Source organism: Camelus bactrianus, chromosome 13 (assembly GCF_048773025.1).
Source record: "Camelus bactrianus isolate YW-2024 breed Bactrian camel chromosome 13, ASM4877302v1, whole genome shotgun sequence".
NCBI lineage: Eukaryota > Metazoa > Chordata > Mammalia > Artiodactyla > Camelidae > Camelus > Camelus bactrianus.
The window spans coordinates 55960521-55976110 of NC_133551.1; the positions used below are offsets into that span (position 1 = coordinate 55960521).

The window sequence follows — 15590 nt, forward strand, 5'->3', positions numbered from 1 at the left end:
TTACTTAAATTTTAATATTATTAACACCAAACATCAATGTAAGTGTTCTAAAAGCATTTAAATATTTCTCCATATTAGTTTCTACCTTCTTTATGCTTTTATATATTAAAATATGTTTACAATGGGCCTATATCATTTTCACAGTCAGAAAAATTAAATACTGTTTTCATTTTGAAAACACGCCACCCCAAAACCTTTTACCCTAATCAGCTTTTATTTGGGGGTTCATGTCCAGTCTTTACCCATAGATAAATAAATATTTAATAGCTATCATCAAAAGTATACATATAATTTTATGATGTACTGTTTCACTGAAAAATGTTTAGCGTGCTTCTTTCCACGGGGTCATATTTATCACTTTAATGATTGAGTTCAAACCGCATCACATTAAAGGCTGTAATTTACCTCACATTATTGGGCTGACATGTAGGTTGTTCACATGTTTTCCTCTGTAATAAAATTTATGTCACTAGAAACATCTTTGTCCATGTGGCTCTTTTCCTTTTCAACTAATTCCTGGAGATTACCGAGTCAGAATATTTAAATTGTTTCATGGCAGTTGATAAGAATACATACACTCTCTTCCAAAGGATTATATTAACTTCTGGGCAACTGGCAATAAATACATACGAGTTTCCATGAAGCCAATGGACTGTGTTTTCATTTAATTCTACCTTCTCTCATGAGAACCCTCTGAGCACACTCTTTGCTCATCTTGACGATGTTCTTACATAATTATAAAAGCTCTAATTCAATACTGATGGTTGCCCTTTGGCATGTTGTTGCATTTTTTTCATTCTATTATTTTACTTTTTAATTTTGGTTTAGTGTTTGTTTTTCCATTTATAGCACTTACCTCAGCCTTGTTCCAAGGTCTATTAGTTACTGGCATGAAAAGGGTTTAAAATAAAGATCTTCAGAAGAGTTGGTCCTTGGGAAGTGGGCCGGGTCTCAAGATTAGGCACTGCTCCCCTCTCCCCCATTTCTTCCAAAGCTTTGGTCTCTGGAAGATGGTGCTTACCTGGCACCTCCCTAGCATAGTTTTGTAGCTTTGAGGTTGTCAGAATCCCCGGGCACCCCTATCATTTCCCCCACCAAAAATGTTCAAAGGACAGAAATGGACTTGGACTATCTCCACCCCTGTTTACCACCGGGGGGTCACCACCAGCTAAGAGGAGTCAGACACTGTGACTACACTTAAGCTTGAATGGTGGTTTTTTTCCCAACACAAGGGACCGAAATCATGCAGACACCTGCCTGGGGTGGGCTCCCTGGAAGGGGAGAGGGTCCAGAGAAGAGCAACTCAGCCAAGTCTGCAGTTTGCCAGAGATCCCCTTCCCAGCACCCTGTGCAGCATGAAACCCAGCACGCCGCCCACCTAGAGCTCAGAGCCCAGCCAGCCCAGCCCAGCCCTTGTGGTGCCCTTTCTCTCTGTTGCTCTTTAGGCTGAGGACATGCTTCCCCTCCCCCAGCCCTCAGTGGTCCAGGCCGAATACCCGGGGATGCCTACTGACCTCCCCCGCTCTTCTCTTGCAGTTTCCTGCTTCTTCAACTTCACCAGCCCCTCTGGGGTCGTCCTGTCGCCCAACTACCCGGAGGACTACGGCAACCACCTCCACTGCGTCTGGCTCATCCTCGCCCGGCCCGAGAGCCGCATCCACCTGGCCTTCAATGACATTGATGTGGAGCCTCAGTTTGACTTCCTGGTCATCAAGGACGGGGCCACCGCCGAGGCTCCAGTCCTGGGCACCTTCTCAGGAAACCAGCTCCCCTCCTCCATCACAAGCAGTGGCCACGTGGCCCGTCTTGAGTTCCAGACTGACCACTCCACGGGGAAGAGAGGCTTCAACATCACCTTTACCAGTGAGTCCGCCCTGGGCCTCCAGCTGACCACCCCTCTGAGTGTCGGCCTCCGAGGATGTCCGGTGGAGGGGGCTCCCCCAGAGGGGTGCTGATGTGGGTGGGCCGGTTCCCCGGGCCTTGCAGGGCTGCAGTGCCAGGCATGAGGCTCCAGCATGACCAGGAAAAGCAGGAAGCACTAGCCGCTGGGCGAGTGTTCTTTTCTGTGACATCACTTGCTTTGAGCATCTATTTCCTACAGGTGTGACATAGAATGTAAAAGGGGCCTGGGCCTCATTTCTCCCTCCCACCCTCCTCCTTCTAGAAGGCCCGGCTAGAGGCAGGAAGGGCCCCAGAGAGAGCAAGCCCCCTATTATCCTCTCATTAGTTACCCATGGCTCTCTGGGTGCTTCCCCCAGTCCTTGGACGCCTACTCACTGCTGACGTCCCTTATTCCCCGGGGGGCTGCCCACACCTTGCCCAGTTCCCATTCCCAGAGTCAGATCAGAAACAAAGGTCTGAAGCAGTGTTTCTGTTTGGCTCTGAGACTTATTCGAGCCAGCTCTTGGGGCATTTCCTCATGGCCCCTCTCAGGGCCACAGTCCCAAAGTTGTCACCTCCAGTTTCAGCCCTGGGCCCCTTGTCCAGAAGTAACATGATGCTCAGCAATGATTATTTTCATTTCTGTGTCTCATGAGGTTTTGGTGAGGTTGGGGGTGGGGACAGAAGCTTTGAGAATGGAAACAGCAAGCCACCAAAGGTAGCAAGAAGGGCTGATCAGGGCAGAACCAGCCCTGGACCCGGTGAACTCGGCCAATGGCACATAATCAAATGGGGCTGAAGATGGTTCCGCCTAAGTAGTTAACCAGATCCTTTCCCAGAGGCTGCTTGTGAAAGGCAAGTCCCCAGTTCAAGCTCCACCCCACGCACACAGCACACACATAGACCTCGTCCCTCTGGTATGTTCCAGCAGAACTGATCTCTGTCCAACGCCCCTCCCACCCTTGGCATCGAAGTCTTGCTTCCTCGGCCCACCTGTCTTTGGGGTCTAGTTAAGCTGAAGACAATAAGTGCCAAATGCAGGGTGGGGGGGTCATTGGGGTCCCCAGATTCCAAAGGACCCCCCCCAAGCCAAAGCCCTTCCTTCATGTTTCCCTCAACGCCTTCTTCAGGACACTGGACTTGATATAAACAACCCATCTTCCCACAGATGCCTCCTCCAGGGCTCTCATCTTCCCATCACCTCTGGGCAGGAGAGGCAGAGCCCAGTTCTGTCTCCCCTCATCTTCCCCATTCAGCACTGCAGCACTAGCTTTTAGATTATCTATCCTCACCCCTACTTTCCCATGAGATTGTGAGCTCTGGACAGATGTGGGTGTGTGTTACTTATCTTTCTATCCCCTCTGCCCAGGGCAGGATCCGGTCATGGTTACGGTCAGTAAATGTTTATTGAGAGGAAAGATCCATGAATGGCTCGATGACCTTTCTTCCCCCTGGTGGGAGCAGGAGAAGGGGAAGCACTATCCCTGGAACCCACTGACCCAGGGAGGTGAGGGCCGACGACCCCACGGATTCAGAGTAGGTGTGGACACACAGTGGGGAACTGGGGCAGAAACAGGTACTCACAGTCTCCTAGGAAAACCACATCCTAGTAAGTCCCCACTTCCCAGCCGAGGAGAAGAGCCTTCCCTCTTGGGAAGAAGAGGCAGAAAGCAGTGAACCTGGCCTGAGGATCGTGCTCTTACCCAGCTTTTCTCTTGGAGGGTCCTCCCCAATTGTAAACATGATGCGCGTCCACTACATCAGTAGTCAAATACAGGGGCAGGTCAAGGAGGAAATGCTGACTGCCACCCCAGATGCCCCCACCCGGAGGTGATTCTTGCCAACATTTGGTGACCACGGTTACAGACATCAGATAATGTTCTGTGCATCTATATGGACAGAGTTGGATGGATAGGTAGAAATAACCTTTAAACATGATCCTATTCCAGGCCTGCTGAGTCAGAGTCTCTAAGGAATGAGACCCTAGAATCTACATTTTTTACAGGTTTTTGAGGTGATTCGATACAGCTAGTGAGACTATAGTCCACGGGCAAGTGTTTGGGAACTAGTGTGTTCTCCCCACCAGGACATTCATCTCCTTGGCCATGACCCAACTGACGATCCTCTAAGCTGAGCTTGAGTTTGCCCGATGGGTGTCAGGGAGCTCGCCTCCCCAGACCCCCTCTCCACAGCTGGTGCTTCCCTTCATGAAGACTTGAAGTCTGTGTCCCTGTAACAAGCATCAGGGGCCCCGTTTCCACCCCCAGAGCTCCTTAGAGCAAACTTGATTCTGCGTCCACGTGGAGTATTTTGGACAATGATGATTGTAGCTGCTGTTAACTGAGCACCTACTGTGTGGCACTCCACAGGCGTCACAACATAAACTTCATCAGCTAAGATCTGTCCCCTCTCACGTGCCAGGAAACTGAGACTGAAGAGCTAGACATTTAGAACTGGGCAGTATTTAAATCCCTGACTTACAACTTTTGCTCCAAGACGTTGGAAAGAGCTCCATATCCCTGCTCTGTGTGTACGTGTGTGTGTGTGTGTGTGTGTGTGTGTGTGTTTGTGTGTGGTGTGTGACTGATAGGGTTTTGAATAGACAAACGTCTGGATGTCTGGGCCCCAAGCACCACTATCCTTCCCACTCCGTATTTCTAAATGTCAGGGCAATCTCATGGTCATAGTTCCTAATGGAGCAAGATTGGGAGGCTGAAGTCCAGGCTGACATAGGCTTTGAGTCTCGGAGGGAAGGGTGTCAGGGACTCCAGCGAGGCTCTGCGAGGGGCCATCGTGATCGTCTCCATGTCAGGTGTTCCCACAGCTCACCTTCAGGAGGAGGGATCACTAGGGTTGCCTCCAGCAAGATCTGACAGCCTCCGGGGCTGCTCCTGTTTCTGACAGTGCCAGTCTTTCCATCACTAGGGAATTTCAGAGGCTTCTAAGTGGAGTTCCTCAAAGTGTCACATGCCCGTGCAGCCGTGGGGCCTGGCCTCCCCCGGAACGCCACGTCCTTGAAACAGCAGGGATGCCAATAGGGCATGGCCTCAGGGACTCAAGTGTGAGAACTGGGCATCCCTGATGGAGGAAGGCGGGGAACAGGAAGGAGGAGGGAACTCAGACTTAAGGACTTCCTACCACCTGTCAGGTGCTGTACCAGGCATTCTCCACTTTCAAATTCAAATCAACCTTCATTTCATTCCTGTCTCCAAATGACCCGGCCAGTGAAGGGTGATCTCATTTTATAGGTCAGGAGACATGTTTCAGCAAGAGTGCGTAAGTTGCCCAGAACCATGTAACTAATAAGAGGCAAAGCTCCATTAAACCCCAAAGTGTTCTGACTCTTTCCTCGACCCCCCACCCCGACTGCCCCACTGTCTGATCAATTGTCTGGGCAGAGTGAGAGGCAGCCTGACAAGAGGCAAGGAAATGAAGGGAATGGCTTCAGACAGGGTTAATTCCAGGGCACCTGTTTACTGTGTTCAGTGTCCACTCATGTCATAGGATTTAGTGTCCAGCAATATAAATGATCCCATAGCTGTCTGAAGTTAGGGAAGCATGGAATGGATTTGACATTGAGGACACAGATCTGCTCCTTTACCAGGATGGGCCTCAGTTTCCTCAATTGTAAACTGCAGTCATGATACCTACTTCCTGAAATCATTATTTGATGTAAATGAGCAAAGGTGAGAAACAGCCCCCACCCCACCTGATCTACAAATAGGCGTGAGAATGAAGTTGGATCAGATGCTTAAGAAGGCAGGAGATGAGGTTTGACAAGCACCTGCTTTATGCCCCATGTGGTTCTTGGGTATGTAGCTCCCCACCCCCGACCGAGCATGCCAGGTTCTTGGGAAAGTGGAGGAGGTCTAGGGTTGACCATCCTAAGGAAGCTTATTTTCTCCGGGGGTGTCCCTCGGCACACCAGCTGTGCCTAATCATGTCCTTGACCCTCACCCACACAGCCTTCCGACACAATGAGTGTCCCGACCCCGGCGTTCCAGTCAACGGCAAACGGTTTGGCGACAGCCTCCAGCTGGGAAGCTCCATTTCCTTCCTGTGTGACGAAGGCTTCCTCGGGACCCAAGGCTCGGAAACCATCACCTGCGTCCTGAAGGAGGGTAGCGTGGTCTGGAACAGCGCCGTGCTGCGCTGTGAAGGTGCGTGCCTGCTGGGCGGGGGGTTCAGGCTATCGGCCGGAGCAGCTGAAGAGGGGGACCAAACCCTGCTGGTCCTCTTCTCCCATGACCCAGGACCCTCCTCTCACCCTCACGCTGGAATGCCCAGGGCTGTCTAGGATCACTTGGCACAGAAATGTGAATTGCAACCAGAGATTAAACTGGAGAAACACTGGTTCTGGACTGTCAGGCATCAAAAACACCTCTTCTTTCTACTGGGAATGCCCTCAGTATCACAGCCATTAGGAGCCCTGCTGCCAGCTCCCTCCCAGGGGACCACCTTCAGCCCGAAGCAGTGCTGGTGGGGCTGTGAGTTTTCCAGTCTTCCGAGCTGCCTGCCACTCTCTCCTCCCCCACATGCTAATTTCCCCAGTTCCCTCGGACATCTCCTAGGCCTGGCCTGGCCGCCTCTGTTAAATGCTGCCTTGATATCCTTGCAGTCAATCTCCTGGAGACTAAGGACAGACCAGCTTGAAGCAAGCACGAGGGTTGTTAAGGTGTCCCCTCGGTCCTGGCCTGCCATGCAGACGGGTTTGGACTCCATTTCAGAGACCAGCCATCTGGTCCACCAAGCTGCAGGCATTGAAAACACAAATTAAGCTTCCTGAGGAAAGGAATCACCTCAAATGTGTGCACCAAGCACAATGCCTGGCACAGAATAGACCCTCAATAAATACTTGTGAATCGTGGATGAAATATGAGTCCCTCACAGGCCCCTTGGAGGCAGTGGCGGTGTCCGAGGAGGTAGGGGCTGGGGTTCCCTCCTCTGGGAGCCAGAAAGCTTCTTCCTCATCTCACATGATGGACAGAGGGTGGAGACCTAAGGGACCTCTCTCCACCTGCAGTCCCAGACCCAAATCTGATTTTTTTTTTTTTACCCAGCAGAGTGAGCGCTTCTGGAAATAGCATAAGCTTTGGTGTGAGAGAAATGTGAATTCCTAGCCTTATCCCTCCCAGCTGTGGACCTGTTGAGCCCCACCCACCCACCCATGTCAGCAGCAGGGGGATAACCATGCCTGTGTGATGCGGTTGTTTTCAGGGGAAGCAGGACGCAGGGCCTAGCGGATTGCCGGTTGGTGGTCTCACCTTTCCTTCAGATCAAGCCCCTCATTCTCCCTCCCTGTGCGCGCCCAGCTCCTCTGACCCCTTTGGTTTTCCTCATGGTCCATCTGGTCCAGGACACCTTCTCTGGCATCTCTCACTCACCTCATCTCTCCTTCCTCCTGGTTCTCTTGTTCTTCATGGGCCACCACCAGACCACTCTATCGGACCCTTAGTCTCACCACGATCACATTTTTCTTTACCAGTCCCATAGGTCCTCTCTCCCTACCAAGACTGTGGGACTTCTGGGCAGAAGCCCATGCCCCAGTGCCACTGAGCCTGTAGGGGCTCAGTCCAGCAGAATGGGCCCCCCTGGCAGGCATCAGGACTTGGTAACTACAGGGACTTCTCCCCACTGCCCACCCTCCTGAATCAGGTGCTTCTAGGCCACAGTTTTGCCCTGGCAATGAAACACTCAAAGGCCACATAAATGCACAACAGAAGTCAGCCTTCATTAATGGACCTGAAAGCAGTTCACTGTTTCACAGGCAGAGTCTTAATTTTGAAATTAAACTCTCTCATTTATTCTGTCCCTGGAGGGGGAAACGCTGAGGTTGGGGGACAGTAGGCAACCAGAAATAAGGGGGCAGCCTGTGGGAGAGACCTTGACTTGGCGCAAGGGGAAGTCTGCTGGGTCTTCTTACAGTGATGGGCATTTGATGATTTTTGTGGACCTGAGGAGCAGCAGATCAGAGTGGCAGAGTGAGAGCCAGACACTGGGTGGCCAGGTCCAGACTTGAAACCAGACAGGGTAAGAACCCCTGGAATCTGGCCCTTCCTTGGCCCCTTTCCCTCCTGTATCCGAGCCTTGGGAGAACCCTGCTTTGTAATCAGCATCTTTGTCTTTCCATTTTTTCTAGTTTTGTTTTTGATTAAGTATCCCCACCTTGTGGACAATTAAATATGGGAGCTAATGGTCTTTTAAAAAATCTTTTAATATATGCTAAGAGCCTCTTTGCTTTTGAGAGGCTATAATAGGACAAGGGAGAAAATGGCTCCTTCTCCTAAATTTAGAAAGAAGGATGATCGTCTGGCTGATGTAAAGCAGAAGTCAGCAAACTTCTTCTTAAAGGGCCATCTAGGAAGTGTCTTCGGCTTTGTGGACCATGTGATCTCAGCTCAATTCTGCCATCATTATGCAAAAACGATGAATGGGTCTGATTTGGCCCTCGGGCTCTAGTTTGAGGACCCCGATCTAGAGAACAGAGGACATAAGGGGTCCATATGTTTAACATCAGAAATTTCCTAAGAAAGACTTCCAAGTAGTGAAGCAGCTACAAAGGAGTGCGAGGTTCTCTCCCCGCCCCCTCCGTTCCTCTCTTTCTTGTCTCTTTTAAGGAAGCAGTAACTAATCACACATCACCATGATCAATGTTTTACAGGCGTTACCTCATTTCAGCCAGGCAACAGTCCAGAAAGTAGGTGTCCTTACTTTCCCTCTAAGGCACAAAGAAGTTGTCACTTGTCCAGGGTCCTCCCAGCTTGTGACAGAACCAGCATCCAAACCCAGGCTCTTGGCTACCCTGTTATTGTATTTTTCCTGAATTCTATCACTAGAGAGAATATGATTTCAAATATGCTTGTGAAAAACTTAAATGCGTCTACAAACAGGATGAAATGCAGGTTTTCCCCTTTCCATATCCCAGTAGAAAACGAAAACAAAAGGAAACATACTGCCTATCACAAAAGACAAAGAAAACAGGACACCACATGGAAGCAGCAGAAATTGACAGCATAACACAAACTGACAGCAGTAAGACAAACATATCAGTTATGATAATAAAGGTAATTAAACTCCCTATTGGAAGACAAAAACTCTCACACTGGGTTTTAAAAAAAATATATGCTGCTTACAAGAAATATACAGGGCAAAAAGGAGATAAATTATCTAAAGGGAGTATGCATTTTCATTTTTAAAGCAATACTTGGTGGTTGTAAAAGAATTTAAACAATACACAAGTGCAATGAAGTTAAAGGGAAAAAATACTTATTTCCTAACCCCACTCCCCAGAGAAAAATAGTTTAACAGTTTGCTGTAAACACATCCACATTTTTTTCTCTCTGTATGTATACTAAATGTGTTACTTTTATAATTACAAAAAAAAAAAAAAGCCCTATGAAAAAGAAAGGTCAGTTCTTCCCACTCCCACCAGAGGAAGCTAAGTGATGATGGTAGTTCATTTAGGCCTCTAAGGACAGGAAAAGGGTAGCTATAAGTTTCTAAGATTCTTTTATTTAATCTTCTTGTGAGAAAGATTATCATGCTGTAGGCATGAGAAATCTGCAAACCAGCAAGGTGAATTGACTTGCCTGAGATCAACCAGCTAGTAATCATTAAGCATTTACTATCTGCTAAATACTCAGTCAAGTGCTTTGCAAGCCTCTTGACAACCTTATGAGGGAGGTTCTCTTATGATCTTCATTTCACAGATGAGGAAACTGAAGCCCAGAGTGGTTAAGTAACTCACCCAAGATCACACAGCTAAGTGGAGGGGAGAATCAGGATTCAAATCCATTATTCTGATACCAGAACCGTTACTTTTTTTTTAACTTTTTTTTTATTGAGTTATAGTCATTTTACAATGTTGTGTCAAATTCCAGTGTAGAGCACAATTTTTCAGTTATACATGAACATACATATATTTATTGTCACTTTTTTTTTCCCTGTGAGCTACAAGATCTTGTATATATTTCCCTGTGCTATACAGTATAATCTTGTTTATCTATTCTATATTTTGAAACCCCAGTCTGTCCCTTCCCACCCCCCGCCCCCTTGGCAACCACAAGTTTGTATTCTATGTCTATGAGTCTGTTTCTGTTTTGTATTTATGTTCTTTTTTTTTTTTTTTTTTGCATTCCACATATGAGCGTTACTTTTAACCACTAAATGTGGTTGGTCTGTCCGACTCCTAAGTTCATTCTCCTTTCGTTCTACCACAAAATAAAGAATGGGTGGTGAGGGGTATGGGCGGGTGGTGGGGAGGCAGGGCTGGAGGGAGCAAAGGAAAAAGCTTCCACTGCTTCTCGTCATTCACACTGAGACCCCTGTGAGGGCAGTGGTCAGGGTGGGCATTACCACGTCCACCCATAGTGGGTAGAAACTCAGGCTCTGGGGCCAGACTGCCCGGGTTTCAGCCCCAGCTCTGCCACTTCCTGGCTGTGCGTTTCTGGACCAGTACCCAAGCTCTCTGTACCTGTTTCCTCCACTGTGAAGTGAGGCTAACACTAGTATCCACCTGAAGGTTTTGTGAGGGTGAATGTACGGGAAAAGCAGACGCACACATGAGTGAGCTTCCGGCATCTGGGGAGGGCTCAGGAGCACCAGCTCCTGGAGTCACTTGGCTCCATCCCCATCCCCAACTGCCCTTTGCCTCATCCAACTTAGCACTCGAGGTCAGGAGAGCTAGGGGACACCAGCCCCTCATCAGAAGCTCAGCACATTCACCATTTTGTGCTGCTGGAATGAGACACCGCAAACTGGGTGACTTAAGCAACAGAAATGTGTTTCCTCACAGTTCTGGATGCTGGGAGTCCAAGGTCAAGGTGCTGGCAGGTTGCTTTCTCCTGATACCTCTCTCCTTAGCTAGCAGGTGGCCATCTTCCTGTTGTGTCCTCACATCGCCTTTTTCTCTGTGTGCATGCACCTCTGGTATCTCTTCTTCTTCTAGGGACACCAGTCCCATCGGATTAGGACCCACCCTTTTGACCTCATTTCACCGTCATATGTCCCTAAAGGCCCATCTCCAAAGCCATTCACACTGGGGTTATGGCTTCAACCTATTAATTTGGGGGGACACAGTGCAATCATAACATCTGGCATCTCTACCTTTCAACTAGTATTTCATTCCTTCAACAAAATATTTATTGAGCACCTACTGTGTGCCAGGCAGTGGGATAAGGCACTGGGTCCCTCTTTTGTCTTATTGCTGAGTTCTTCTCCCAGTTCAAGGCAGGACCCTCCCCTCTTTCTTTTCTTTTTCATGTGTGTATGTGTGTGTGTGTGTATGTGTTTCCTTCTTTTCACCCTAACCTTTTTTAATGGAAAATTTCAAACAGAGGGAATAGAATAGAGAATCCCCGTGTACCCATCCCCCAGCTTCAACAATTATAAACCCATGGCCTGTTTTGTTTCATTCATCCCCCGACCCCATGACCCTGCTCTGGGATTATTGTGAAGCAAACTTCAGGCATAATACTCCATCCACAACATTTCAGTGGGTATCTCTAACAGATGAAAAGAACTCTTTAAAACAGAACCACAATTCCAGGATCTTAAAAAATATAAAAAATAATTACTGAATGCCATCAACTTTCCATGGTTATTTATCTAATCCTTCCTTTGATAATATTTTTTTAAAAGTCAGAATCCTAGGGAGGTTCATCCATCACAACTGGCTGAGATGTCTCAAGTCCATTTCCATCTGTAGGCATCTACCCCACTCCCTGGCGACATTTATCCTGGGGAGTCTCCTGCAATCTGAATTTTGGCGATTACATCCCTGGGAGGTTGTCAGGCGTGGTCCTCTCTTTCTTAGGTTTCCTTTAATTGGCAGTAAGATCTAGAAGCCCAATCAGATTTACGTTGTGTATTTTGGCCAGAATGCTTTTCAGGTAGGGCTCTGGGCCTCCGTCAGAAGCACATCATGTCTGGCTGTTTCTCTTTGGGTGATGTTAGGAGCCATCAGTGATCATAGCCTAGACACGGCAAAATGCTAACATTCTATCTCTTCTTCTTTCACAAGCTGGAAATACTTAATTATTTTCCCTTATTTACCAGTTTTCATACTAATGAATTGACATTCTAACATCTTCCAAAGTCGAACATTTTTTTTAGCATCATTACAATCCAAAGGATATAAACGTGTTTTATCCTTTTAAATCCATCGTAGTTATTACTCTAGTTGGTGCTTAAATTGTCCCATTGGCTGGTGGGGGGCTTCTGAAGTTGGCCCAACCTCATCTTATACATTTTCTGTCCCTGACCTAGAAGCAACTGTTTCCCCAAAGAGTCCTGGTTCCTTTTGGTGAGAAATGATCTTTAGAATCTGGGCACTGGGAGCACTTGTTACAATTGAGAAGGTTCTTATTTCTAAGACTTGTCAATGACCAGAGCCAAGAAATACTTTTTAAAAGATAAAATGCATCATGAGTTGATTTCATTTCAAACGTAAGAACACTTTTTCATTTAAATTCCTCAATGTTGTATCTGTATCTCCTTTAATCCTTGCTGATAATCCCAGTTCTATACCAACGTAATTTCCCATTCCGTGATATACACCCTGGAGTCCCAGAGTCGTAATACCACTACTACCAACAGCAATACGATTACTGAAAATCGTTTTAGTTTTTTTCCTTTCAATTCCTCTTGTCTCTCCATCCTACTAGGGATGGACTAGCAAATTCCCATGTTTTAAAATCCATTAACTAGCTTCTTCATGTGCAATTATGCTACCAACTGATACAGTATTACATTTATTTATTTTACTCTGCTTTTAAATTCTGAGATATTGCTTATCAAATTTAAATCTTTTTAAATTATGTAAAATATTTACGTAGTTCCAAAGCTAAACCTCTACAAGAAGGTACATTCTGAGGAAGTCTAGCTTCTACCCTGGCCCCTCCCTCCTCCCACAGGTAACCTTCTGAGTTTGGGGTTTCCCCTTTCATTGATTGTTAATATGAGTAAATACATGTGTGTCTCCCACCTTTTTCTTAGGTAAATGGAATTGTACTGTACCCTTGCTTTTACCTCTGACCTCTCTTTCTTGCTTTTATTCACTTCATAAAATATGCTGGGGACCATGACATTGTACAGAATATTCCTCATTCGTGTTCTATAGCTGCAGAAATAGTTCATTTTGTTGATTACCCCAATTCATTCAGTCCGCTCCCTACTGCTGAACGTTTGGGTTTGTTTCTATTCTTTAGCTGTTATAAATAGAGCTGCCTTATATAACCTGGTACATATTATATATATATGTGTGTGTGTGTGTATATATATAGATATACTTTTTTTCATATTTTTGCCAGTATATCTTTGGGATAGAGTTCTAGAAGTAGAGTTGCTGGGTGAGAGCATAAATGCTTTTGAATTTTGCTGAATGTTACCGAATTTCCCTGCACAGGGATGGTGCCCTTTTGCATCTCCAGCAGCAAAGTACTAGAATTCCTACTATCCCTCGGCTTCACGTGTCGTCAGACTTTGGGTTTTATCTGATGGAGGAGAAATAACTTTCCAGTGTAGTTTTCATTTGTATTTTCTTAGTAAGAGTGAGGCTGAGCATCTTCTCAAATGTTAATGAGACACTGCACTTAGGAATCCTCTCCTTCTCCCTGCCTGGCAACTGCCACTCTGGGATGTGAAAATGAACTAGAAAGAGAGGGAAGGACTGAATGAATGGAGAGGCTGTGTGCCCTTCACCTGAGCGGGAGAAGAGGTGGACTAGCCAGGGTCATGAAACAACACAGCAGAGGAAGAGAACAAAATGGCGGAGGCCAAAGGAGAGATGTGAGTTTCCCTCTCTGGAGATTTTAGGCAGGGCTTCATCGATGTATATGACTGGATGGGGAGTAGCCTTGGCAGGCAGTAGTGACGGGGTGATCTGTGGCTTCCTGAAAAGTGAGTGAGGACATCGCCGTCCAGCAACCAAAGAGGCTGGGTCTATGTTGACTGGGAGCCAAGAGAGAGTCCCCACCCCCCAATCGGAGACCCAGGCACACAGCAGTAGGCACGCCCCTCCCCACCTCCCAAGTCTTGCAAGTCCGTTGGAAAGTAGAGGAAAGCATGAGCAGTTTCAGTGATGTGGATGGATGGATTTTGAAATCGGTACCTATAGGCAATTTACACTTTAAACGCTTGGTATCGGCGCTATGTAATTAGTTTCGGCAAGCCTCAACTTACTGAAAGTGGCAAAATCACCCCGCCTGTAAGATGAGGTTGATAATGGTATCTGCCTTTAGTGTTGCAGTTGTCACAAGGAAAATCCACGTAAAGCGCAGCACGTAGTAAACGCAATACCCGTGAGCTCAGACTGGCCAGCTGCAGCTGTAGTATGTTATGTGCTGCAGGAGGATTTGCAGACAGAGGTCTTGAGGTAAAATCTCCGCTCTAACTTTATGAGCTCTTGATCTAGTCTCTTAGCCTATTCAGCCTTAGTTTTCTCCTCTGTAAAATGGGGATAACTTCATAAATGCTGTGCCCATTCAAAGGAGATTATAAGCATAATAACAAGCAGTTAGCATCCTAAGCCATCAGTATGAGCTGTCTGCTATTAACATCATTACCATTCTTATTGTTTTTATCTTCTTTGTTCATTAAACTTCCTTATATAACTTACTGTCAAGAATACTTGACAATTATTTTGGATATTTTCAGGAAGTTTGTAGAGTTGAGAGTGAAAAGGGTGATCCATTTGGTTGTGTTTTCTGAGGCTGATTACTTGGGGAAATTTGCAGAGATAGGAGTGTTGTGTAGCTCTTCGGCCCCTTTCCTTTGCAGTCTTGTTCAGAGCACTGTTGGCATCTAGTAGCCCCCTAGGAAGGGGTTCCGAGGAAGCCGGGGTTCCTTTAAAACTGGGAATCTGCTTCACTTAAGATCTCTGGATTCATGCTGTCTTCCCAGGTCTGAGATCCCAGCTCTGCCACTTGCTAACCCTAGTTAGCAAGGGCTGGTTACTTCACCTCCGTAAGCCTCAGCTTTTTCAGCCATAAAGTGGAGGTAATAGTAGCTGTGCCCTCACGGAGTCTGTGTGTGGTGAAGAGTGAACAGCATTAGACAGGTGAGGCTCAGCCCGCGTGGTGGTGGTAACAGCAGCCCCAGCCTTGGGGGTGGAAGTCCATGTCCTCACCCATCGGTGTCGGGGAGGGAGGGGTCTCAGTCTGGGTGGGCGTGGTTAGACCGTCAGAATCTAACCACACAGAATCTCAGTGGCTTAAAAACAGGAGTTTCTATCTCACACAAGCTACTCAGGCTACCTGTGTAACATGGGTCATCAAGGGCTCCGCTTCTCAGTCACCAAAAGGCCCAGGCTGGCGGGCCTCCCATCTAGACGTCACTCCCACAGTCACCAAGTGAGGCAGGAAACTGCACATCGTGTGCTGGGCTCTTCCTGTTCCCATGTGGACATGACCCACATCACTTCTGCCCTCATTTGATGGGTCAGGGATGTCATGTGGCCTTGCATACGTGGACACAAAAGGGGTGGATGGTGAAATCCAGCCACGTGCCCTGAAGGCGGAGCACTGGACTAGCTCTGATGAGCACCACAGGGGCCAAGGGGCTGGCTGCAGGGAGAGGCAGGAGTGATGGGGAAGGTGGGAGAGAGAACAGGAAGCTGAGGGATGGAAAGAAGGGGCCGAGAGGACATGGTCTGCAAGCTCAGAGCCAGGAGGTGCGTCTGGCCCCCTCAGGTCTTGTGGATTTACCTGCCA

At 47.4% G+C, this 15590-nt stretch overlaps 1 protein-coding gene across 1 annotated transcript in view; it reads left to right on the top strand.

Moving 5' to 3' along the window:
- Nucleotides 1-15590, top strand: part of CSMD2 (CUB and Sushi multiple domains 2) — a 575735-nt gene that overhangs the window by 360037 nt on the left and 200108 nt on the right. Inside the window, exons 14-15 of the mRNA XM_074376903.1 lie at nucleotides 1537-1863; nucleotides 5847-6041. Coding sequence (XP_074233004.1) covers nucleotides 1537-1863; nucleotides 5847-6041 — 522 coding nt within the window. The remainder of the gene's footprint in view (nucleotides 1-1536; nucleotides 1864-5846; nucleotides 6042-15590) is intronic.